The 20,339-nt window shown below is 52.9% G+C and overlaps 6 protein-coding genes across 6 annotated transcripts; 3 read left to right on the forward strand and 3 right to left on the reverse strand.

Annotated features, from left to right (window-relative positions):
- The first annotated feature begins 264 nt into the window (after positions 1-264).
- On the forward strand, positions 265-2,062 carry BDV59DRAFT_179576 (putative CECR1 family adenosine deaminase). The gene is made up of 2 exons (XM_073689930.1): positions 265-452; positions 502-2,062. The coding sequence occupies exons 1-2, from the start codon at positions 329-331 to the stop codon at positions 1,983-1,985; spliced, it is 1,608 nt and encodes a 535-aa protein (XP_073547471.1). The 5' UTR covers positions 265-328; the 3' UTR covers positions 1,986-2,062.
- Positions 2,063-2,825: 763 nt separating this feature from the next.
- Positions 2,826-9,855, forward strand: atg2 (putative autophagy regulatory protein Atg2). The gene is made up of 4 exons (XM_073689931.1): positions 2,826-3,131; positions 3,206-8,482; positions 8,539-9,468; positions 9,517-9,855. The coding sequence occupies exons 1-4, from the start codon at positions 2,970-2,972 to the stop codon at positions 9,532-9,534; spliced, it is 6,387 nt and encodes a 2,128-aa protein (XP_073547472.1). The 5' UTR covers positions 2,826-2,969; the 3' UTR covers positions 9,535-9,855.
- A 554-nt stretch (positions 9,856-10,409) lies between these two features.
- On the forward strand, positions 10,410-12,141 carry BDV59DRAFT_39000 (oxidoreductase, short-chain dehydrogenase/reductase family). The gene is made up of 3 exons (XM_073696311.1): positions 10,410-11,086; positions 11,132-11,214; positions 11,272-12,141. The coding sequence occupies exons 1-3, from the start codon at positions 10,666-10,668 to the stop codon at positions 12,040-12,042; spliced, it is 1,275 nt and encodes a 424-aa protein (XP_073547473.1). The 5' UTR covers positions 10,410-10,665; the 3' UTR covers positions 12,043-12,141.
- A 22-nt stretch (positions 12,142-12,163) lies between these two features.
- On the reverse strand, positions 12,164-13,671 carry BDV59DRAFT_179581 (uncharacterized protein). Its single transcript, XM_073689932.1, has one exon. The coding sequence runs from the start codon at positions 13,282-13,284 to the stop codon at positions 12,295-12,297; it is 990 nt and encodes a 329-aa protein (XP_073547474.1). The 5' UTR covers positions 13,285-13,671; the 3' UTR covers positions 12,164-12,294.
- Positions 13,672-14,107: 436 nt separating this feature from the next.
- On the reverse strand, positions 14,108-17,230 carry BDV59DRAFT_202460 (uncharacterized protein; the record flags this gene model as incomplete). Its single annotated transcript, XM_073694037.1, has 5 exons — positions 14,108-14,152; positions 14,206-14,734; positions 14,798-16,348; positions 16,761-17,128; positions 17,177-17,230. The coding sequence occupies 5 exons, from the start codon at positions 17,228-17,230 to the stop codon at positions 14,108-14,110; spliced, it is 2,547 nt and encodes an 848-aa protein (XP_073547475.1).
- Positions 17,231-18,046: 816 nt separating this feature from the next.
- On the reverse strand, positions 18,047-20,048 carry BDV59DRAFT_208164 (inorganic phosphate transporter; the record flags this gene model as incomplete). Its single annotated transcript, XM_073695150.1, has 6 exons — positions 18,047-18,249; positions 18,303-18,457; positions 18,510-18,596; positions 18,653-19,328; positions 19,384-19,811; positions 19,873-20,048. The coding sequence occupies 6 exons, from the start codon at positions 20,046-20,048 to the stop codon at positions 18,047-18,049; spliced, it is 1,725 nt and encodes a 574-aa protein (XP_073547476.1).
- Positions 20,049-20,339: the final 291 nt, after the last annotated feature.

The following is a 20,339-nucleotide window of genomic DNA, read 5'->3' on the forward strand; positions in this document are numbered from 1 at the left end:
GGTACTTGCCATATTACCCTTCTTGGTTCGTTAGAGCTGGCAACAGCGAGAAGTAGGTAGGCCGGAGAATTATCTAAGTGCATGAGACCAGGATAGTGCCTCTGGAGAATGAAGGTTGAAATATGAAGAGAGATCTATGCTGACATTGTATTTTGAAATTATGTAGGGAGCACCTAAGCGGTATAGGTATCAGGCACCGAGAATGACGTCGATTCCGCAAACAACCATGTGGATCCCTCCATACTACCTACATACTTTGTACCCCCAACTAACAACTCAAACCACTTCAACTAACCATCTCCTATACACACCCTTAATCTACAATAGCATGGGCGCTTCTCAGCAGGAATGGGAACTCGAAGAAGGCATCCCCCAGAAAGATGATCCCTTCATCCAACAATACCTTCGCGGTCGCGCATCGCTGATCGTCGAGGAACAAAAGCAACGCCATGGTGGGAATCCCCGGTCAATCTCCCCTGCATCTCCATCTGACGTCTCCAGATTTCACTCTCCATAAGGCCCTGTCGCCGATCGCTGCCACCGCCTGTAAGATCGTTTCCAAGATCCGCGCTCGAGATCTGAAGCTCCCGTCCGAGCAGGTGGAGAAATCCGATCTCTGGCGCATCTTACGTCGCATGCCAAAGGGTTCCCTGCTACACGCTCACTTGCATACCCTAGTCGATGTCGACTTTCTTGTCAATTTGGCCTTCTCCACCCCGGGCATCTGCATTGCAGCTCCGGCCGCTTTCGTTGTCGAAAGCGACTACGACAGCGCCCCGTTCTACTTTCGTTATTCCTCCCACTCCGACCAAGGAACTGATGAACCCACGTTGTGGGAGCCGTCCTATCGGCCCTCCACTCTCATCCCGCTGCAACAAGCCGCTTCGAAGTTTCCCAACGGCGGGGAACCGTGCTTCCGTGAATGGCTACAAGCCCGCTGTCTTGCTCGATCAGAATGCCTGCCTCATGGGAACAATGCCGACAGGACTGTCAATTCTCTCCTCACGTACGAACCTATTCTGCGCGCATCTCTCCGACATATATACGGCCATCTCGCTATTGACGCCGTCAAATACATCGAAATTCGGCATTCATTTGACCTCCCCTTCCAGCGTGAAGCAAACAATGAGCCTGCTGAAGATTCCTTCATGGATTGGTGTCGTGTCTTCCAGGACGAAGTCAACAGCTTCAAAGCCACTGACGACGGACATTCTTTCCACGGTGCCCGTGTCATCTGGACGAGTAACCGCCTCTCATTTAGCAGATACGTCTTTGATGATATGGTACAGTGCATTCTGGCAAAGACAGAATTCCCTGACGTGATCTGCGGTTTCGACGTGATGGGACAGGATAGTGACCGGCCTTTGACAGACCTAGTCCCGATTTTGTTTTGGTTCCGCAGACAGTGCATGGAAGAAGGTGTCGATATACCATTCCTCTTTCACGCTGGGGATTACCAATCAGATACGGGACAGGTCGAATCGAACGCTTTCGACGCCATCTTGCTTGGCTCTCGACGCATTGGACACGGGCTTTCCTTATACAAGCACCCTCTTCTGATTGACTTGGCAAAGGAGAAGAAAATCCTGCTTGAATGCTGTCCTGAATCAGGAGGCCAGGCAATGCAGGCTGACAGTTCGTCTTCTTCGCTTCCCGCCCTTCTATCCCGTGGGGCCTCTGTCGCCCTCTGCCATGACTCCGCAGCCGCTTCAAAGAGAAATACAGGCATAGTGACATCCAGATTCTGGAAAACGTTAGTAACTAGTGGAGATATGGGTCTCACAGATCTGGCCATGATGGCCGAAAATTCAGTCCGGTGGAGTTGTCTCGCCGATCAACCCTCCTCTGAATGGTTATCAGACATTCGGCAAGGCATCCTTGGGGAAGGAATGAAGGCTATTCGATTGCGGGAATGGTATTCTGAATTCGAGAGATTCTGCGAGTGGATCGCGTTGGAGTTCGCCGAGGAAGATATTGATGACTGATGTGGTTGCGCAAATGTCAAAAGTTTCTTCCTACCTCCGGGAATTACAATCCAGTAGTACATGTCTTTAATATCAACTCACTTTCTAAAATGATGGCATCTGTAGAGAGTGGGTAGGCCTTCATATGAGTACTCGAGTACTTTATGAGCAGACATGGCGGAGGATAAAAATGCGAGGCTACTATTTAATCTTCAAGGTTTATTAGGTAACTTGGATCTTATGTGTATTTTGGGTTTGAAAGATCAGGCACCAGACGACAGTCTCCTACCCAGCTTCATTGTCCACAATATGCACCAACTGACAGATTTTGCCTTTAGTCTATCAGAACAGAAGTATGAGAGAGTTACCGAAAGCGGAGTATGCATAAATTTGTGCAATCACTACATTACTAATCAACGAGCGTAACGACTATGCACAAAGGCACAAGGTACAGCGTCGAGCTTATTTAGAGATCGAATTAAAGATTCAGGGATTCCATGTCACGAACACATTAATCGACTACCATCGTCTCTAGGGCATTAGTCCCGCACTCCTTCATTCAGCCTGTGCCTGTGTAGCCTGGAGGGCGCCCTACAAGGCCGACAGCACATCATCATCCAGTCCATAACGTGTAGACTGAATGACGGAACGACATCATCCATCCGTCACGGGTGCTTTCTCTTCTCCCAGCAGCGGAGAAACGTCAGGGTGAGTTGTCATATGGTGGATGCCCACCTGATGAAAGAACTCCCCAAAGAGCTATCAGCCAAGTCAGTCTGGTCTAGGCCATATCAGTGCCAGCTAGTGGCCGAAACGTCATCCGCATCCCGCCCGTTGTCCGGCACCCAACATCCCCTCCTCCGCATCGTCAAGCTACACCCCCTACCCTTCCAGCGCGTCGGACTACTTCGCACACCCCCGGACCCTTCTTCTTCTTATTATGCCCCCTTCTCGATGACACTTGCGATCGTTAACTGAGCCCCGGTCGGCTCTTTTCCCTCCATCATGGCTTACTTCCTGCCCTCCTTCTTCCAGAAGCGGTTGCTCATATACGCTCTATCCCGGCTGGGGCTGGTGGATACCGAGGCTCTAGATCTTAACAGCCTGGGAATCCGCTGGGGCCAACGGAGCACCGTCGAACTCCGTGATGTTGGCTTAAAGCTGGAGGTAAGTTCAGTATATCGTCGCCGACCAGTACCTCCTCCATCCGCGTGACCTAACCTCATCTTTCTTCCTTTTAGAACTTATCAACGCTTCTCCATCTGCCTCCCTCCAGCGAACTTCTCAGTGCTCGGATCCGGTTGTTAAAGTTGACGGTCCCCGCGGATATTCACAGCAGTGGGATCATCTTTGAGGCAAGCGGCATCGACGTACACCTACGGTTGCCGCTCAAGGATGGCAAACATACAACCCAGGATACCCATCAAAGCACGGCCGACAACACCGAACATGACCCTGTCTTGCCGAACCCGACCGATCTCGCCGCCTCTTTCCTACAAGCCGAACCCGAAGAAGAGAAAGAGCAACTACAAACGGCCATATCATCCCAGTCGCAGGTGCTGCAACATACATCGGCGACATCCAGCGATGACGAAGACTCCCTGGGGCTAGGCGATGAGACCTTCTCATTACCAAGCTTTGTCGCAGGTTTCTTGAAGGGCGTCGCGGAACGAATACAGGTCGAGGTTGAGGACATCTCTATACGTGTGGATGTCGAGACAAAACAAGACGGCCCGTCAAAGCGACAACCAGAGGAACAGCCAGATATCGTCACCGGCCTTATAAGTGTTCGCCAACTCGACGTGGGGGCAGTTTCGAGATCGCATGATCCCGAGGATGGCATATCACATTGGGGCAAACGGCAGATTTCGGTCTCAGATGTCAATCTTGCTTTGATATCTGACCCGGTCGTTTTCTCTAACTACTCTCGCTTCACCGCTCCTCCCTTGTCTCCATCCACACCTGTGCAATCAAAGCCGAGTCAACCTCCTAGTCGGCCTCTATCTCCATCACCAGATGCGGATCCGTCGGACTCCAACCCTGGGTTGGCCATGACACAATCCACCATCTTCGCTCCACCACAGGATATGAGTGAATCGGTCCCAGAGCCTCCTCGTGAACTGTTAATGGAAGGCTCAGTGTACACCTACGACGGCCGCTTCTCGGATGCCGACACGGAAGAGACAAGGAGTTATGGTCATCTTGGAGAATCTAAGAACTTCTCTGACGATGAGAAACTACTGGATAACCCGGATTACCTAGATTCCGTCATTGACTCACAAGATGATGATCTTGAGGGTTCGGGGATTCTGCCCAGAGACAATGCTCTTCCCAGCCGAGCAGGAGCCACCCCTCCACTCCATAGCTCCGGACCACTTGGTTTCGAGGTGACAATAGCGCATAGTACCACACATGAAGACCCTTCTTCTCTTCACAGCCAGACATATGAATATGACAGAGAGACCTCCACTCGGTCTTCCTTCATACAGAGTACAGCTTCTGGTAATCCCGCTCTTCCAACCATCCTGTCAGATGAGAGCTGGCGTGCCGAAGAATCCCAACACGGTGGAGTACCGGCACATATGTCGGAATCTCATCCCGCTCCTCCTTCGGAGGAAGACAGCTCGAGCTCAGCTTCAAATTCCTTCAAAGATGGTGATCTTTCGGAATCCAAGATATACTCCCATGAAGAAGCCCAGAGCATGTACATGAGTGCCATAAGCCATGGATCTACATCCAGAAGCTTTGTGCCTAATATCCCGGGCGCGTGGGACTCACCAGAGTCTACCATGAGGAAGGAGTCAGATACCCATGGCCAATCACAGAGTTTTGGCGACATGAATAGAAGCCATGGCGAGGGAGATGAGACGACGGTTGACACACCGAGGCTTCACGCACAAACAGGCTCATATATATCCGAAGGGCGACCGCTAGAAGAATCTCGTACGGCGCATTCCGAAGCCACAGATAAGGGCTCTTTCATGTCGTCTCAAGGCTTGAATAAACTCACCGATGTCGCAAAAAGATTTTTGACTATTGACAAAATCTCGATCTGGATACCTTCACTGGATGAAGCTGAGAAGCCTTCCGACTCTATTCCTGAATCCTACGAATCCAAGGCTGGTGATGGATTGAAACATTCCGTTGCCAACCTTCGGGACTACGGTGTGGACGATGACTCGTTATTATCCCATACCCGCACATCAATGCGCTTGCGCCGTGGATCCATAGAGTCATCTGTATTTCAAGAAGGAGCTGGAACAAAACCCCACCCTTCAGGAGAGAGAGACCGCGATTCTTCTCGGAAAGGTACACACGATGAGACCACGGTCGAGATATATTCAACTGAGATTCAATTCGACATCTCCGTCGGATGGCTTCTTGCCAAAGTAGGGCAGAGGGTTGCGGACGCCTTTGGTCACGAGACCCATACCACTTCTAAGAATCCTCGTCTACAGCAAGATACGCAGAGAAACCGAGCGATGAATCTTTCTCTTCACAAGTTCTCAATCAAATTCGTTGAACATATACCAGGTCATGCTTATCCTTCTGAAAATTCCCAAATATATTCTCCGACGTTTTTTGGATTAATGCATGAAGACATTCTATTACAAACGACGGCATTGGACTTGCGCGCTCGTTTCTCGAACATTGGAGATACAACCAAACTCCGCTTAGAGCTGGCGAAATTCACCCTTGGATTCTCCTCTGAGGATCTCATTTCATTTGATGAGAGCCTGAAAATGCGAGAGTCAGTGCGGGATATTTCGTCCCCTAAGCATGGAGATATTTCGCTCTCGTTAACAAAGTCCACCGATTCTGCAAGAGTTAGCATAACAACTCTTCCTTTGCAGATCAACCTCAATATCCAGCGCATGGAGGAAATATTGGGGTGGGTCGGTGGCTTGAGCACTATTCTGGAACTTGGGAATTCAATTTCATCCGTCTCTGGTGTAAAGGGGCAGAAGGAGATGCCTAGACGGGCGCGTGGTGTGCATTTTGAGCCTTGTCCGCCACCGGCAAAAGCATCGCGGCAGGAGTCTGTTCCATGGAAAGTTGACTCCCGTATAGGCGGGTTGGCTATTGACGTCGTTGGCGAAACACACTACCTGAAGCTGAGAAGCACTGCCGTCAAACTCGTCAGTAGACAGAAGGGCATTGGTGTGCAGGTTGATAAGGCTGAACTCAGCGGGCCATTGCCACTTGATGACTCGAGGGATGCGCCTGCAAAAGCTAAATTCAACAGCATCAGGGTAGAATTCCTCTTCACCCCAGACGATGATGACCTAGACAGACTACTATCGTTAATCACACCGTCGAAGGATAAGTATGACGAGGATGATGATATCATGCTGGACACGCTTCTCCGCCAGAGGAAACAAGGCTCAGTTTTGCGTACCACAATCGACGGAGCAAATGTGATCGTTTCCCGCATCCTCGATTTAGATCATCTCTCGCAACTTGGCGATGAGCTTGGGAAGTTATCCAACGTCACAAAGTATCTGCCTGAGGACGACAGACCTGGTATCTTAACTCTGACGCTCATCCGGGATTTCCAGGCCAAGGTACATGTCGGCGGGCCAGTTGGGGACATCTCGGCGCACCTCCAGAATTCCGAGGCAGCTTACATTAGTATACCTTCTCTGGTTGCCGCACAACTAGGATCCATAAGTATCGTCCGAAATGAGGAAGAGGAGCTGGTTGGAGAAGCCCTTCCTTTGAAAACGACCCAGGCTCAGCATCCCATTCTGATGGCTCGTTTCATTGCCGACGAGATGGAGCCAACAATCAAAGTCAAGGTGTATAATCTCCGTGCGGAATACACGATACCTTCCATGGTTGCATTCTTGGGCTTGAGCGATGACATGACAGCGGGGAAGGTTGCCACAAATATGGCCAACTCGTTGGTACACATTGCGGATCTGCCTTCGCCACATGTCCCAGAGTCTTCTGATGAATCCGAGAGTCCGAAAGAACCGGCCAGGCCCATCAAACTGGCCGTGGTGCTGCGTGACAGTGTTGTAGGCCTCAATCCGCGCGGAACAGCAGCCAAGGGACTCCTTGTTCTCAGCAACGCCAAGTTTTCCGGGGCTATTCATGACCCTACGTCTTCGGAAGCCAAGCTGGACCTTCGCAAGGCATCGGTTATGGTCATCGATGATGTCGAGAACATCGGATATGCAGATAACCTCCGTCGAGGAAGCTCGACGGCCCCGCAAAGTGATCAAGTCTATTCTTTTATTAGCATGGGATTCGTTCCCGTCTCTTCGATCTCGTCGGCGACGGCCACTATCCGGATCATGCGGTTAAGCGAAGATGGGACAAAGTCACTTGATGTGGAACTCAGGGATGATTTGTTGATCCTGGAAACCTGTGCCGATTCAACGCAGACCCTGATTAGCATTGTGAACGGGCTGCAGCCGCCCACCCCTCCCAGTGTTGCTGCAAAATACCGGACTGAGGTTCTTCCGATCGAGGACATGTTTGCGTCGTTTTCTGGTGATGCGTTTGCAACGGATGCAGCCACATCGGAGCATGCTTCCGAGGGGCCTTCTTCCGATTCTGCCCAACAAGGCGACTCCAAGGGGGGAAATATTGAGGATGAGCTCGAGTACGTGAGCGATTTCTATCCCGTCAAGCCAGGATCTGAAAACGCATCCTTGCGTGAGAACCTGGCGGGATCAACGTCAAACGAGCTTCTGGACAGCTTCCATTCCCAGTTTTACGTGTCATCGAGCGTCTCTGAACTCGATTTCCACGACGACCATTTTGCCAAGCAATCAGCCGTCGGCGGCACGGCGCACAGATGGGATTCTACCCAGAACACGTACGGTCTTTCTGACGACTCGAAGTTGCAAAAAAGTCCTCTCCGGATCCGAGTCCGTGACGCTCACGTGATATGGAATCTGTTCGATGGCTACGACTGGCAGCGCACGCGAGATACAATATCCAAGGCTGTGAAGGATGTTGAGAAGCGGGCGACAGAAAAACGGGCCAGGGTCGGCAGTCGAGCTTCACCGGGCTTCGACGATGAGGGGGAGTCTGTGATTGGTGATTGTCTCTTCAACTCGATCTACATTGGCATTCCGGCAAACAGAGACCCGAGAGAGTTGCGCCAGGAGATTAATCGCGGCATTGATGATCTGGCGAGCGAGACCGGTAGCTATGCGACTACCACCACCGTTACTGGTGCAACCGCCCGACAGAGCCATTCCCCGTCGGTCAAGAAGAAGCTGCGGCTATCCCGAAGCAAATACCATAAAATGACCTTTGAGTTGAAAGGGATATGCGCGGACTTGGTTGTTTTCCCGCCCGAGTCTGGGGAGACGCAGAGTTCCCTAGACGTGCGCGTAAACGATCTGACGATCTTTGACCATGTGCCTACTTCGACATGGAAGAAGTTTGCCACGTATATGCACGAAGCTGGCGAGAAGGAAAGCGGCACGAGCATGGTACACCTCGAGATACTGACCGTACGACCTGTGCCGGAGTTAGCGGCTTCGGAGATTGTCCTCAAGGTAGGTTCTGCGGTCGTCACGGCACATGGTATGGAATATTTTGCTAATCACCACAGGCGACCATTCTTCCGCTTCGGCTGCATGTTGATCAGGACGCTCTTGACTTCCTGTGCCGTTTCTTTGAGTTCAGGGACGACTCCGCCCCCGCTTCGACCTCTCCACAGGACATTCCGTTCCTGCAGAGAGCCGAAGTTAACTCTATCCCTGTGAAGCTTGACTTCAAACCCAAACGAGTAGACTATGCCGGTCTTCGGTCGGGTCGCACGACCGAGTTTATGAATTTCTTTGTGCTTGACGGGGCCGACATGGTGATGCGCCATGTGATCATCTACGGCATTTCTGGGTTCGACAAGCTGGGGCAGACGTTGAACGACATCTGGATGCCGGACATCAAGAGGAACCAGCTTCCAAACGTGCTTGCTGGGCTGGCGCCGATCCGATCCCTCGTCAATGTGGGCGGGGGCGTGAAGGACTTAGTAGTCATCCCAATGCGCGAATATCGCAAGGACGGCCGCATTGTGCGCAGCATCCAGAAGGGCGCCTTGTCTTTCGCGAAGACGACGTCCAATGAACTCGTGAAGCTCGGCGCCAAATTGGCGATCGGCACTCAAACCGTGTTACAGGGCGCGGAGGAAATGTTGAGCACCCCGCAGGTACCTATCCCGGTGCCGGAGGAGGACTCCACGGACGAGGAAGAAGCGAAGAAGATCTCCCTGTACGCGGACCAGCCCATTGGTGTCGTCCAGGGTCTGCGGGGGGCGTTTCGTGGGCTCGAGCGTGATCTGCTCCTGGCGCGCGACGCGATCGTCGCGGTTCCTGGGGAAGTTGTCGAGAGCGGTAGCGCGACGGCGGCCGCTAAGGCTGTGTGGAAACGCGCACCGACGGTGGTGCTTCGGCCTGCGATCGGCGTGTCGAAGGCTGTAGGACAGACCCTGTTGGGCGCGGGGAACACGCTGGATCCGAGCAATCGACGGAAAATGGAAGATGTAGGTGAATATCTTGGAAGAAATTGGAATGATGCTGACCGATTGCAGAAATATAAACGTCACTAGACGTTTGGACAGGATGTTTTTGCCTTTTTCTTTACACGTTTCTAATCTTCGACTGTTTTATATCCCGGAGTTGCCATCAGACTGTTACGACTATGATTGACATGACTGAAGATGCCGCTACATGATTTTCATTTTCTTTTGTTATGATCTGCTTGATTCAGTCGGAGCATGCCTGGTGTTAGGACGCGTTTGGATTTCTGCATGTTTTAGCTTTGTTATGGATCTCGGTTGAGATCTATGGGGATCTGATAGATAATGATACTACAGTATCTTAGCTACTAGGGAGAGGTCAGGGTTTCCTCCTGGCATGCGAGTAAGACCATCTGAAACCGCCAAGTGAGGCTGAACGCTACCTGGTATACCTAATCCCACCCACGTCGGGTGTAGTCAGCAACCTTGTCCCTCGATTGGCCCGACGTCTTCACGCTCGCCAACAAATCACCATCTCAAACTTCCCTCTCGTCTCCCTCTCACCTCCATCTCAACTCCCGATCGTCGTTCATGCTGGAGGGTCATCGGTCCCCAGATATTGGGCCACGTTGCCCGGTGCCCAATCAATCCCTTGATGGATCCAATCGTCGGCAATCGATCCGTCACACACCTGGATTCCTCCTGCACGTCAACCGGCCAATGTGACCTGGTTAATCCATCCGCCTCTCGTTCCCCCCTGGCGTGAAGAGTGGATCGCGTGGCTCGCGTTTGCTGGTGATTCATCGAAAACTAAAATAAAACAAGAATGCAAGCTAATATATTAGTAGGATCTCCAGGCCTAACCCAACGCGGTGGCCCACTGCCGTCTCGATGAGATCAGTCCATCGCAGATTTCATTTATTCCATCTCCGCCCTTCCGTTCCCGGCGGGACGATGTTGATCTACTCGGCGGTAATTTGATTGATCGATGCATTCATTCTCTTTCATTATGAGGGTCTGACGGTCCGAGGCCAAACGACTCTCGATGCATGCCGTGACACCTGGAGAACGGGGCAGATCGTGGCTATTATTATCCTCGTCCCTTCGCTAACCCATCGGTTTCTTTCTTTCGTTGCTTTTTCTTTGTCGGTTGCAGCTGTCTCCAGCTGCTTTTGGTACACATCAACAAAGACAATCGGCGCAGTAGGAACATGATCTGAGATGATCATGGAGCCCACCGAAGACTGCACCAGCCAGTATGACCTCCTTCATCACCACAAGAATGCGTCGGTGCCCGCCTCATCCGTGGACGTCGACCACGGCTCTCCCTCGCCCTCGTTGAATGCCATGTGCGTCCCTGGCTTTCCGGGCGTTCTCTCTCTACACCACTACCGCCGGTACCTCTCCGACAGTCCTCCCGACGACAGCGATGAGATTAAGAAGCTACGGCGGAAGAATGCCGCCTTCAACCTGAACCAATACCAGTGTCAGACGCACATGCATTCCTGTCATGCCCATCCACATCCATACCATCAGCCCTTCTCCGTCTCCTCAGTGACATCGAGTCCGCCGCCATTGTCCCCATCATACTCGCCCAGCGCATGGAGTGAACAGAGCCCCGAGAGCCTCGACGGGTTTCGACGTATGTCCTCCTTCTTCCCTCACCTTCCAACACTAACCCCCGCAGTCCCGGGATCCTCCAGTCCCTTTGACAGCTCTGCAGAGCAGACATACTCGTCCCCGACGAAACCGAACCCGCACAAAATCCTCGTACGTCACACCTTCCCCTTCCCCAATACGCCCATCGATCTCTACTAACGAGAGTAGGACACCTTCCGGGACCGCCTCGAAAAGCACCCCGACGACTCCGACGACGCCGTCCACATCCAGCCCAAAACACCACCCACCACAATCGTTCACCACGGCACCTCCTTCGAGATCCTCAACCCCCGCGCCTCTCTCCGTCTCGCCCGCATCGTCTCCTACATCGAGGACGTGGACCGATCCGCCGACGCCCCATTCTACTCGCCCGACTCGTCCCTGCACACGCAGTCCATCGACGAAGAAGACGAAGACGCAGACGAAGACTGCCACCCAACCGACGGTCCCGTCACCGCCCACGCCGACCTGGTCGGCGACTCCCCCCACCACCCGATGCCGTCCATCTCCGAACGTCTCGACGAGAAGGACCACGACCCGGGCCTCATGCCGGCCCCGCTGGCGCCGCGTCCGGTCTCGTCCCCCGTCAGTTCGCTGGGAAGCGACCTCGGCGAGCCGGGACCCGTCTGCGAGGGTCATGCGTGGTCGCCTCGCCCACCTTCGTACCATGAAGCTCGTGTCCCTGGGCCTGGGCCTGGGTCTACGTCTGCGTATGTTCCCCCTCCTTTTCACCAAGACGCCTACCCTTACTGTGGTTACGACGAGTATGTCCATGCTCGTGGGCTGGCGGGGCCCTCTGCGCCCGACGTCGTCCAGATCCATCGGAAGCTGTCGCGGCGGGCGATTGCAGATCGCCGGAAAGGACAGAATGGGGCGGCGGCTGGCTCCGGGGCATTTCGGCGGATTTGTGCGTTGTTGCGGCGACGACGGTCGTCGTAGGTTAGTTCATCTGTCAGGGACAGGTGGAATAATGCATGTTGGTTACTTTGTATGTACGTATAGTATAGCCTTGACGGCAGAGATCAATCGAGAATGTGCATTGCTTTGCACTGCACTAGATGGTATATACAGTAGACGGGTATATATGTTAAATATGTGCGGAGAAGAGAATCCAACCAACAACAACCGGGTATCTTAAACAACGGCCCAATGTCGGACCGGGAAAAGGAAATGAGAAGAAAGAGACGACCATCACTCGTTCTCCACCATCGATGCCAACGCTGCACTAACAAGACTCTTCCGTCGCAGGCCCTGCTCGCTCTTATGGCGCGAGTCACGCCCAGACCCATGGCCATGCTGGTAGCTCTTCTCGATACGCGACGCCGCCAGCGAAGAATGCAGCGCCCCCGCGCTGCTCTTGCGGCGACTCCGTGGCTCGGCCGTCTCCGCGAGCCCGGACCCCGTGTGCGGACGATACCGGCCGGAGCGGCTGTGCGCTAGCGTCGCCGCACGTCGCCGCGGAGACACCTGTGGGGGGAGCGAGCTGGGGTGGCAGTCATCTTCGCGGATAGGGGAGTCGTTGCAGGGGAGGTCGTCGGAGTGGAGGGCACGGCGCATGGCGTCCACGTCGGCCGGGTTGCATTGGAGGCGGGAGATGTGTTGGCGTTGGGCGCGGATGGTCCAGCCGTCCTGTTGTTGAGGGTGAGGGTGAGGCTCGGGAGGATTTGGGAAGAAGTAGTCGGAGGGGACAGAGGTCGGGCTGAGGAAGGGTGATTGCGGGCCCGGCGAGAGAGATGGCGAGGTGAGACGGGAGTGAGAGGAGGGGGAGTCAAAGAAGCCCTCGTCGTCGTGGTCGGTGTCCGGAGGAGTGAGGAAGTAGCCCGGAACGGGATGTGAGGGGGAAGACGGCGAGGAGGGAGCACTCCTGTCCCTGTCGGATGGGGGATTCTGGATGGTGTGTTCGTGGAGTTTCCGCGTCAGCGTGCCGATAGAGAGGCGCTTGTGGTCGTAGGCCGAGTAGGGGACGGAGGTAGGCGCCGGTGGCGAACGGAAGTACGAGGAGCGAGAGCGCGGCACACTGCGAGGGAAACGCTGGGTGGAAGACGAGCGCGGCGAGGGACATCGAGACGACATGGGCGAGATCAGTGCGCTGTCGGGCTCAAGCATGAGACGGTCATCGCCGTCGACGGCCAGACGGGGATGTCTGGAGGACGACGGCGAGAAGGAGAAGTCTTCGAACATGTCGGACAGTGCGGAGAGGGGAGTCGAGTGAGGGCGACAGGAGAGGATAGAAGGACGAACGGACAGTTCCTGAGTAAATATAGGGAACAGCCGCGGTGGCCAAAAAAAAAAAGAATTTTAAGCACGGAGAGACAGGGTGGCGACAAGGAACGAGTGGAAGTGGATCGGCGGGATGGGGAGAAACTTGGAACTGGACATCTCAGACAGGAACGGGAGAAAGAAGGCTGATGTCGTTTGTTGACATGGCGAGGGAACTGATTCTTTCAGAATCAATGAGAAGAGATGGGTTTTCTTCTGGTGGTCAGGGGTAAAAGAAAGAGAAGATGAAGATGAGGAGAAGGAGATGAAGGAGATGGAGAGAAGGCTAGACCGCTGAGTCAGCTTCAGGAGACGAGAACTAACTTAGTTAACTATACTACCACTCTACTCCGGACCACAGATACTATATACTACTCTTCTCGAACACTCTCTTATGTACCGGTACTCCCCTGAATCGACATCGAACCCCGGAACCGTTATTAGCCCGTTGCTTAATCAATTCCTGAACCCACTCGATACATCATCTCGCTTACAGCCTTCCAGTTGATCCCCCCACTCACTAGTACCTCTTCATTTAAGGCCATGGAGTAGTATACTCCCTGTCACTCCCCCCTACCGCGGCACCCCGTATACTCTCCCATTCTGTGGCTTGTCCACTTCTATTGAGGTCAGACAACAATGTCCAGGCTGGACATGCTCTGCGGGTTGAATCGCCCCCCATAATAGTGGCTTCCCCGCGGACCCCTCGCCATCCGGGGCATGACACGCGGCGCTGATAGCCAAGCTACAGCTCCCTACGACCGGCATTCCCGGCTTCAGTTTCCAGCAACTAATCACCATGAGCCCCAGGAACATCCCCACTCCAACCGCGAGTGCGCACACTATCGCCAGAGGGCTGTAACCGCATGCGGTGATGACCCCGCTACGGCTCGCACTAGGGAAATACCGATCCGGCCGTCGCAACAGCTCATTATTCGCCTGGTAGATCCGCAGGTTGATCAGGAAAATCGACTGTGATATCAACCAGTGGAATGCCGTGCAGCACACTCCCAGTGGGAGCGAGTATCGCCATGGCAGCTGCAGCCAGTATGTTTCTCGCTGTGCGCCGTGCGGAAGCGTCACCCGCAGTGTCGTCCGTCGGTGGATGAACAGACTCCATTCGTAGGCTGAATACATCCCTGTCATCACCGCGTTGTATCCAAAGTACAGACCTGACAGCAGAAGCTGCGGCAGGTTGGCAATGAGGGAGGTCGTCACAAGGGACGGTGTGGATCCACCGGTCCGTTGGGAGATGTTGACAATGGCGCTCAGGCTTAATGCTCCCAATCCAGCGGAGAAACTGTCTGGCACACTGAAGGTGCTAACGCTCTCGCAGAGGAAATACACCCCAACGAGCACAGCTGCCATCCATCTGCATTGCGAAAGTTTAGTGCACGCCCCTATCCTACCAACAAGCTCCTGTCAGGATACATACAGTAACACGCAGAGCCCCCATCGTCGAGATGATGACCCTTGATACCATCTCTCTTTCCACTCGGGCTGTGGAGGGTACATCTTCGGTACGGGCTTATCCCCCAAGAGGCTGCCTTGTAACAGGGACATCAAGCATCGGCCCTCCGACTTCGGTTCCGGTTGTCGTAGGAAGGACTCCACGGCGTCGCCTACTGTGGCGAGAATCGGTTCTCGCGATATCAAGAGGCATAGAAGAATACATAAAAACTTGACCGCATTACACCCGACCGCAACAGATATTATCATCCGGCTATACTGCAACTGGCAGAGATGGTCCGCACTCGTTGTCAAGCAATAGTCAATTTCGTAGTTCTCAGGAAGTATCGACCAGTGTGTCGAATTTCCCTCGGCCGCTGCACTACTGCAGTCGCCGGCCAGAATTGCATCAACATGGCACATCCAGTACGCAGTCTGCGTTAATGCATCAAGTGTCCACCGGCTTCCATTCACCATCCGTTGCTGACAGGCCATCGGCACTGACGAACCATCCCACCCATGATCCAGACAAGCCGGACCGCCCCATTCCGAAGGGGCCCAATTATTGCATAACTCACCACACCAGTCAGAGATCCGCCGGGGGTAGTCGAGCGCATGAAAGTACGCGACAATAGGAAGAGTCGCGTTTCTTGGAGGCGCGAAAGCTGTCGACTGCGAGACATTATCCGCTTTAGTCACGGCGAGGAGGTTAAAAGTTGTTCCCTCAATGCCATCCGCATAGGCTCTCATGCACTCGCGAGGCTCCATACGGTCCATGTTCCCACTGGTATGCTGAGATTGCAACCAGCAAGTCACATACCGTTCTTGATCGGTGGAGCGGTACTCCCGCATCGCTGCGGGCGAACAATCAAACCCAATCGAAGGACTATGACTCTGCACAAAGTCTTCCGTAACGACCAGCCCGCTAAAGCTGTTAAATGTGGTCGTCATATACACTGCCGAGTTCCACAATAAATGCAGCGGGAGCGAGCTCATCAACAACAACATCCACAGCAGCGTCTTGGTCCGCCCAATATGGAACAAATTTCGCAGTGAATGGACTCCTACATCCATCCATCCGTCCTCCCTATGAGCCTTGGACACCTCTCGTCGTGTCGGTGCTGTAAGACACTGCATGTTATAATTACTTGCGCACACCAGAATCGTTGCCACCAGATTAATGGCATAGTGCGTTTTACTGTCAACATTCTTGACCTTGCGGCAGCCACCCTCCATCAGAACAACGATGTCGTCATCATCAGCATTGCTTCCGTATGTCGCGCTGAGGTATATAGTGATCGCAATGTTGCCGACGAGAACAGTACCCACAACGATACAGGATATCAGCGCACCGAACCTCCACCCGTGAAAATGGCGCGGACTCGACGCGCGTTCTGGAAGCCGTTCATAGCCTTTGCCTGAGCGGAGAACCGTTCGACGATACCACGTGTCGACGCTCGTCCAAATAGTCGCTCTCCGCGGAGGTTGGAAAGGAGAATGAGAGTGTAGCTCGATGGTCTCTGTGCTCGTTCCATTACTATGAGCCAACAGCTTCTGCGTGTTGTGCATTCTCCATTGATATGGCTGTAAGGAATAAACGCGGGCATTTATTGATTAAAAGGAATATTTGGATTCAGCCTGATTATGAGAGGCACTGGCGAGGCTTATTTATTGCCAAGCAACGACCTGCATAGTGCGGCTCACAGCCTCGCCCGTGTGGTGTCCAACGAGATTAGGTAAAACTGTTGGCTTTTATGGTAACTTCATTGGCTGAACTGTTTATGGCTACGAGTTCCCGGCACAATTTGCAATAAATTGGGTAATTAAATAGTCATGAGGAGACAATTTCAGAAAGCTGACACGCACCCATCTATATATATCAAAGCATTAACTATTAATTACAAGACAAGACACAACCTCACTAAGCCCTAGCACAACCCTCAACGTACTTCTTGAAATCCTCGTTGAATTTTTGGAATCCCTTCTCCGCCTTTGCGATCCCCCCAAGGAGCGATAACACGGGGAGCAACATACCCCCATGCTGCTCGGCATGCACAAACCTCGTCTTCTGGCCGTTTTCTCCCGCAGGCAGAAACTTAAAAGTATGTGCCCCGGTAAATACCCAGGTACTACCCAGAGTACCGCGCCAGGTGAACTCCGTAGCCGTGTTGGCCTCCACCACAGGACTGAAGGTCATAATATCAGCAGTAACGTTGAGCTTGTCCCCAATTTCAATGCTGGCCTTTTCGGGATTCTGTGGGGCAATATGCTTGAGGAAATCGGTGTGGTAGCTGGGGAGTGCTGCAAAGTTCATGAACTGCATGCATCATCAGTCTGGTGTTGATATCCAGAGAAAAGCGCTTACAGCCTCACGGGCCACCGAGGGAGCGGCCTCGATTTCGATCTCAGTATGTACCATTGTATGGGTGGTTCTTTGAGATAGATGTTTGGGCTGGGAGGTGAGGTAAGTTGGCAGCTTCTGCGCATTTATTAACTGAGCATAGGTTAGTCACTATCGGCGTCTTTCGCCGCAACTAGTTGAAATAGTCTTCTGACTTTAGTAGTCGATTCGTAATTGCCGACGAGCAGTAAGCACTAGTATCACTAGACTATAATCTGTTGGATTCGGTTCTTTTACAACTAAAATGTGACGACCTGTGAAATTGACGCCGAAAATGACAGCTACTGAGGCTATAAACGGCCGCATTTCCACCCGTAATTTCTAGTGGTGTGTGGCTGCATGGCGCTCGCACGTGCTCCGTACAACTATTCTATACCCGCCAAGCATTGACTAGTTACCCCTTAGGAGATGTTTAACTTTAGCGAGCTCTTACCTCATTTTAGCTTACGACTAAAGATGCTGAGAATAGCTTTCTCTGTAGGTGGATTAGACTTGTACTTGGTTAACCGTTTTAGTTAAAAGTGGTGGGCTGACCTGTACCTGACTCATGACTATAACTATCGCTCACTTCCTTACACACTCTACTAGAGAAGTTTCCTGTACAATACTTACAGGATTTTTTTTTCTGCGTTAGGTTGTTGTTTACGGGCATAAATGAATACCTTTACCTTTCAGGTACGTATATTAGGTTAGGTACTTCCAAGTGGCTTCTGGGCTCTCGAACGACTATCTATACGATACTCATTCAGACCCCAAACTCAGATGCAAAAGGTATCTTATAACATGAAGCCCAACAAATCAAACAACCCCAAGTGAGAAAAGCTCGTACAACAATTAGTAGGGCATACCCCAGCGAGGAGCGTTCACAATGATCCCAACTAAACAGCCGGAGATGATTCCCGCGCAGGGGAGCGTGATGATCCACCCCATGTAGATCCAGGCCACCATTCTCCAGTTAATCGTCCTCCAGGTGCCGTTGCACAGACCAACACCAACGGTAGCGCCGGTAATACACTGCGTTGTGGAAACGGGGAGTTCTAGTAGGACACATGAGCAAGGAGACCAGAGAATGCGAGCTGGGGCGACCTACTCAGCCGAGTGGCGATGATGACAGCAATAGCCGCACCGAGCTCCATGGTAAACCCACGAGAAGGGGAGTGCAGAGTTAGACGGTTCCCCAGGAAGCTCATGATGTGATAGCCATAGGTCCAGATACCAATAGCGATGCCAGCGCCACCAAATACACTAGAAACTTGGTTAGCGAGTCGGCTCTTTCGCATCCAAATTTAGGACGTACAGAATCCAGATGGGCACCGCTGTCTCAGCTCCGTCAAGGGTGCCACTTCTCCAGATCGAATAGATGGTTGCATACGGGCCAACAGCACTACGAACAGTTAGTAACGATTGGCTTCTTGTGAATAAAACAGAATCGGGACTCACTTGGCCACATCATTGGCGCCATGGGTGAATGCAGCAGTGCAGGCCGTCAGAATCTGGAGGAAAGAGAACATGTACTCTGCTTCGTTGCTATAGTGGGAAGAATGCGCATGGGTCTTTTCAAGGTCACCCGCGAGCTTGCTCTCCTTCTTCTGGGCACTAACAATATCCTGCTCGAGTCCCCGAAGGAGGGCTTTCTTCAACATCCAGAATAGGACTGGAGCGCTATACCAGACTCCCTCAGGACGGGGACCGCAGAGGTTGATAACATCCCGATCCATGGAATGTGTCCCATCTCCCGACATCAGAGTATTGTGGGACTCTCCCTTAGGAGTGTAGGTGGAGTGTTCACTGTTGTTACTGTCGTTGTTGTTTTCCACGTCGCCAGATCGATCGGCCTGCAGCTCGTCCATGGTCTTGTGGCCATGATAGTAGTCCCGGACGGGCTTTACATGAGCAGGGCGAGGAGGCACATCGCCACGACGCAGGAGAAGAGGACCCAGGGGGATATGCCAGGGCTGGAGCTGCCAGTCGCTCAGGATGACCCGTCGGTACAGCCAGGGGCACAGGAAAACAGCAGAGATGAGAGAGATACCAGCACCAACACCAATCACCGTCCCGGCAATCTCGTCACCTCCAAGGTCGATTCGGCTGCTGCCGCCCTTCCAGACAATAAGCACTGCGATTTGTCAGAAATCTGAACACGGAGGCTTTGGGGGCAAGCGCGAACATACTCGTCAGGAGGGCAGAGGTCAAGAGGAAGTAAAAGGGAACCGTATATAATGCCTTCAGGGCAGGATTCCCACGCAGCAGGATGCCATACTTCGTGATTAAGAAGATCAGCGAAGCAGCCACGCCAGACAACAAAGGCGCAATAATCCAGGCCAGGAAGACCTGGACAACACCGGAGTTGATATCGCCTCCCCACCAGATCACATCGTCGGCTCCAATAAGCGCGATACCCATTCCCAGCACACCTCCAAGAATGGAGTGAGTGGTGGACACCGGAAGACCAATTTTTGTGCATATGCTAAGGTATATAGCGGAGCCAGCCACTGCGCAGCACATTCCTAGCATCAGCAGGGGAGGATTCTCGACAAATGAATCAACCTGGACAATGCCAGTCCGAATTGTCTCGGAAACGCTGTCTCCTACACCAACTCTAGAAACGGTAGTCAGTATAAGAGCCAGAGGTCAAGCGTATAGGCTAGGGGAAACCTTACGCTCCCGCAAACTCCATGATAGACCCCAAGATCAGGGCCTGCCAGAGCTTGATCGAACGCGACGAGACCGACGTCGCCCAGGAGTTGGCCGCATCATTGGCACCAATATTCCAGGCGTCCAGAAAGGCGAAGATTGTCCCGACGGCGAAGATGTAATCATATTGATGGAGAGCCATCTTGACGGTTGCCACACAGCAAGCGAGATCCGCAGCTGAATCTTCGCTTATGCTGGGCGTTGATAACAGGGAGGGAAAGACAGGAGGGTGATCCGGACGAGGCTTTATATGAATTTTCACCATCTTTCTAGTTCTGGCTGCTTTTCTTGGACCCGTTCTGGATACAACGATGCCAAGCGTCCATGATGCCCAGCTCCGCCGAGCTGCCAAGCTCTCCGCTGAGTCTCCGCCAACTAATCCAACTGTGCGTACATGCACGTGGTGACCAGAGGCAAATTTCCGATATCTGCA

The sequence above is a fragment of the Aspergillus ambiguus genome, assembly GCF_047715705.1.
Source record: "Aspergillus ambiguus strain CBS 117.58 unplaced genomic scaffold BDV59scaffold_18, whole genome shotgun sequence".
Taxonomy (NCBI): domain Eukaryota; kingdom Fungi; phylum Ascomycota; class Eurotiomycetes; order Eurotiales; family Aspergillaceae; genus Aspergillus; species Aspergillus ambiguus.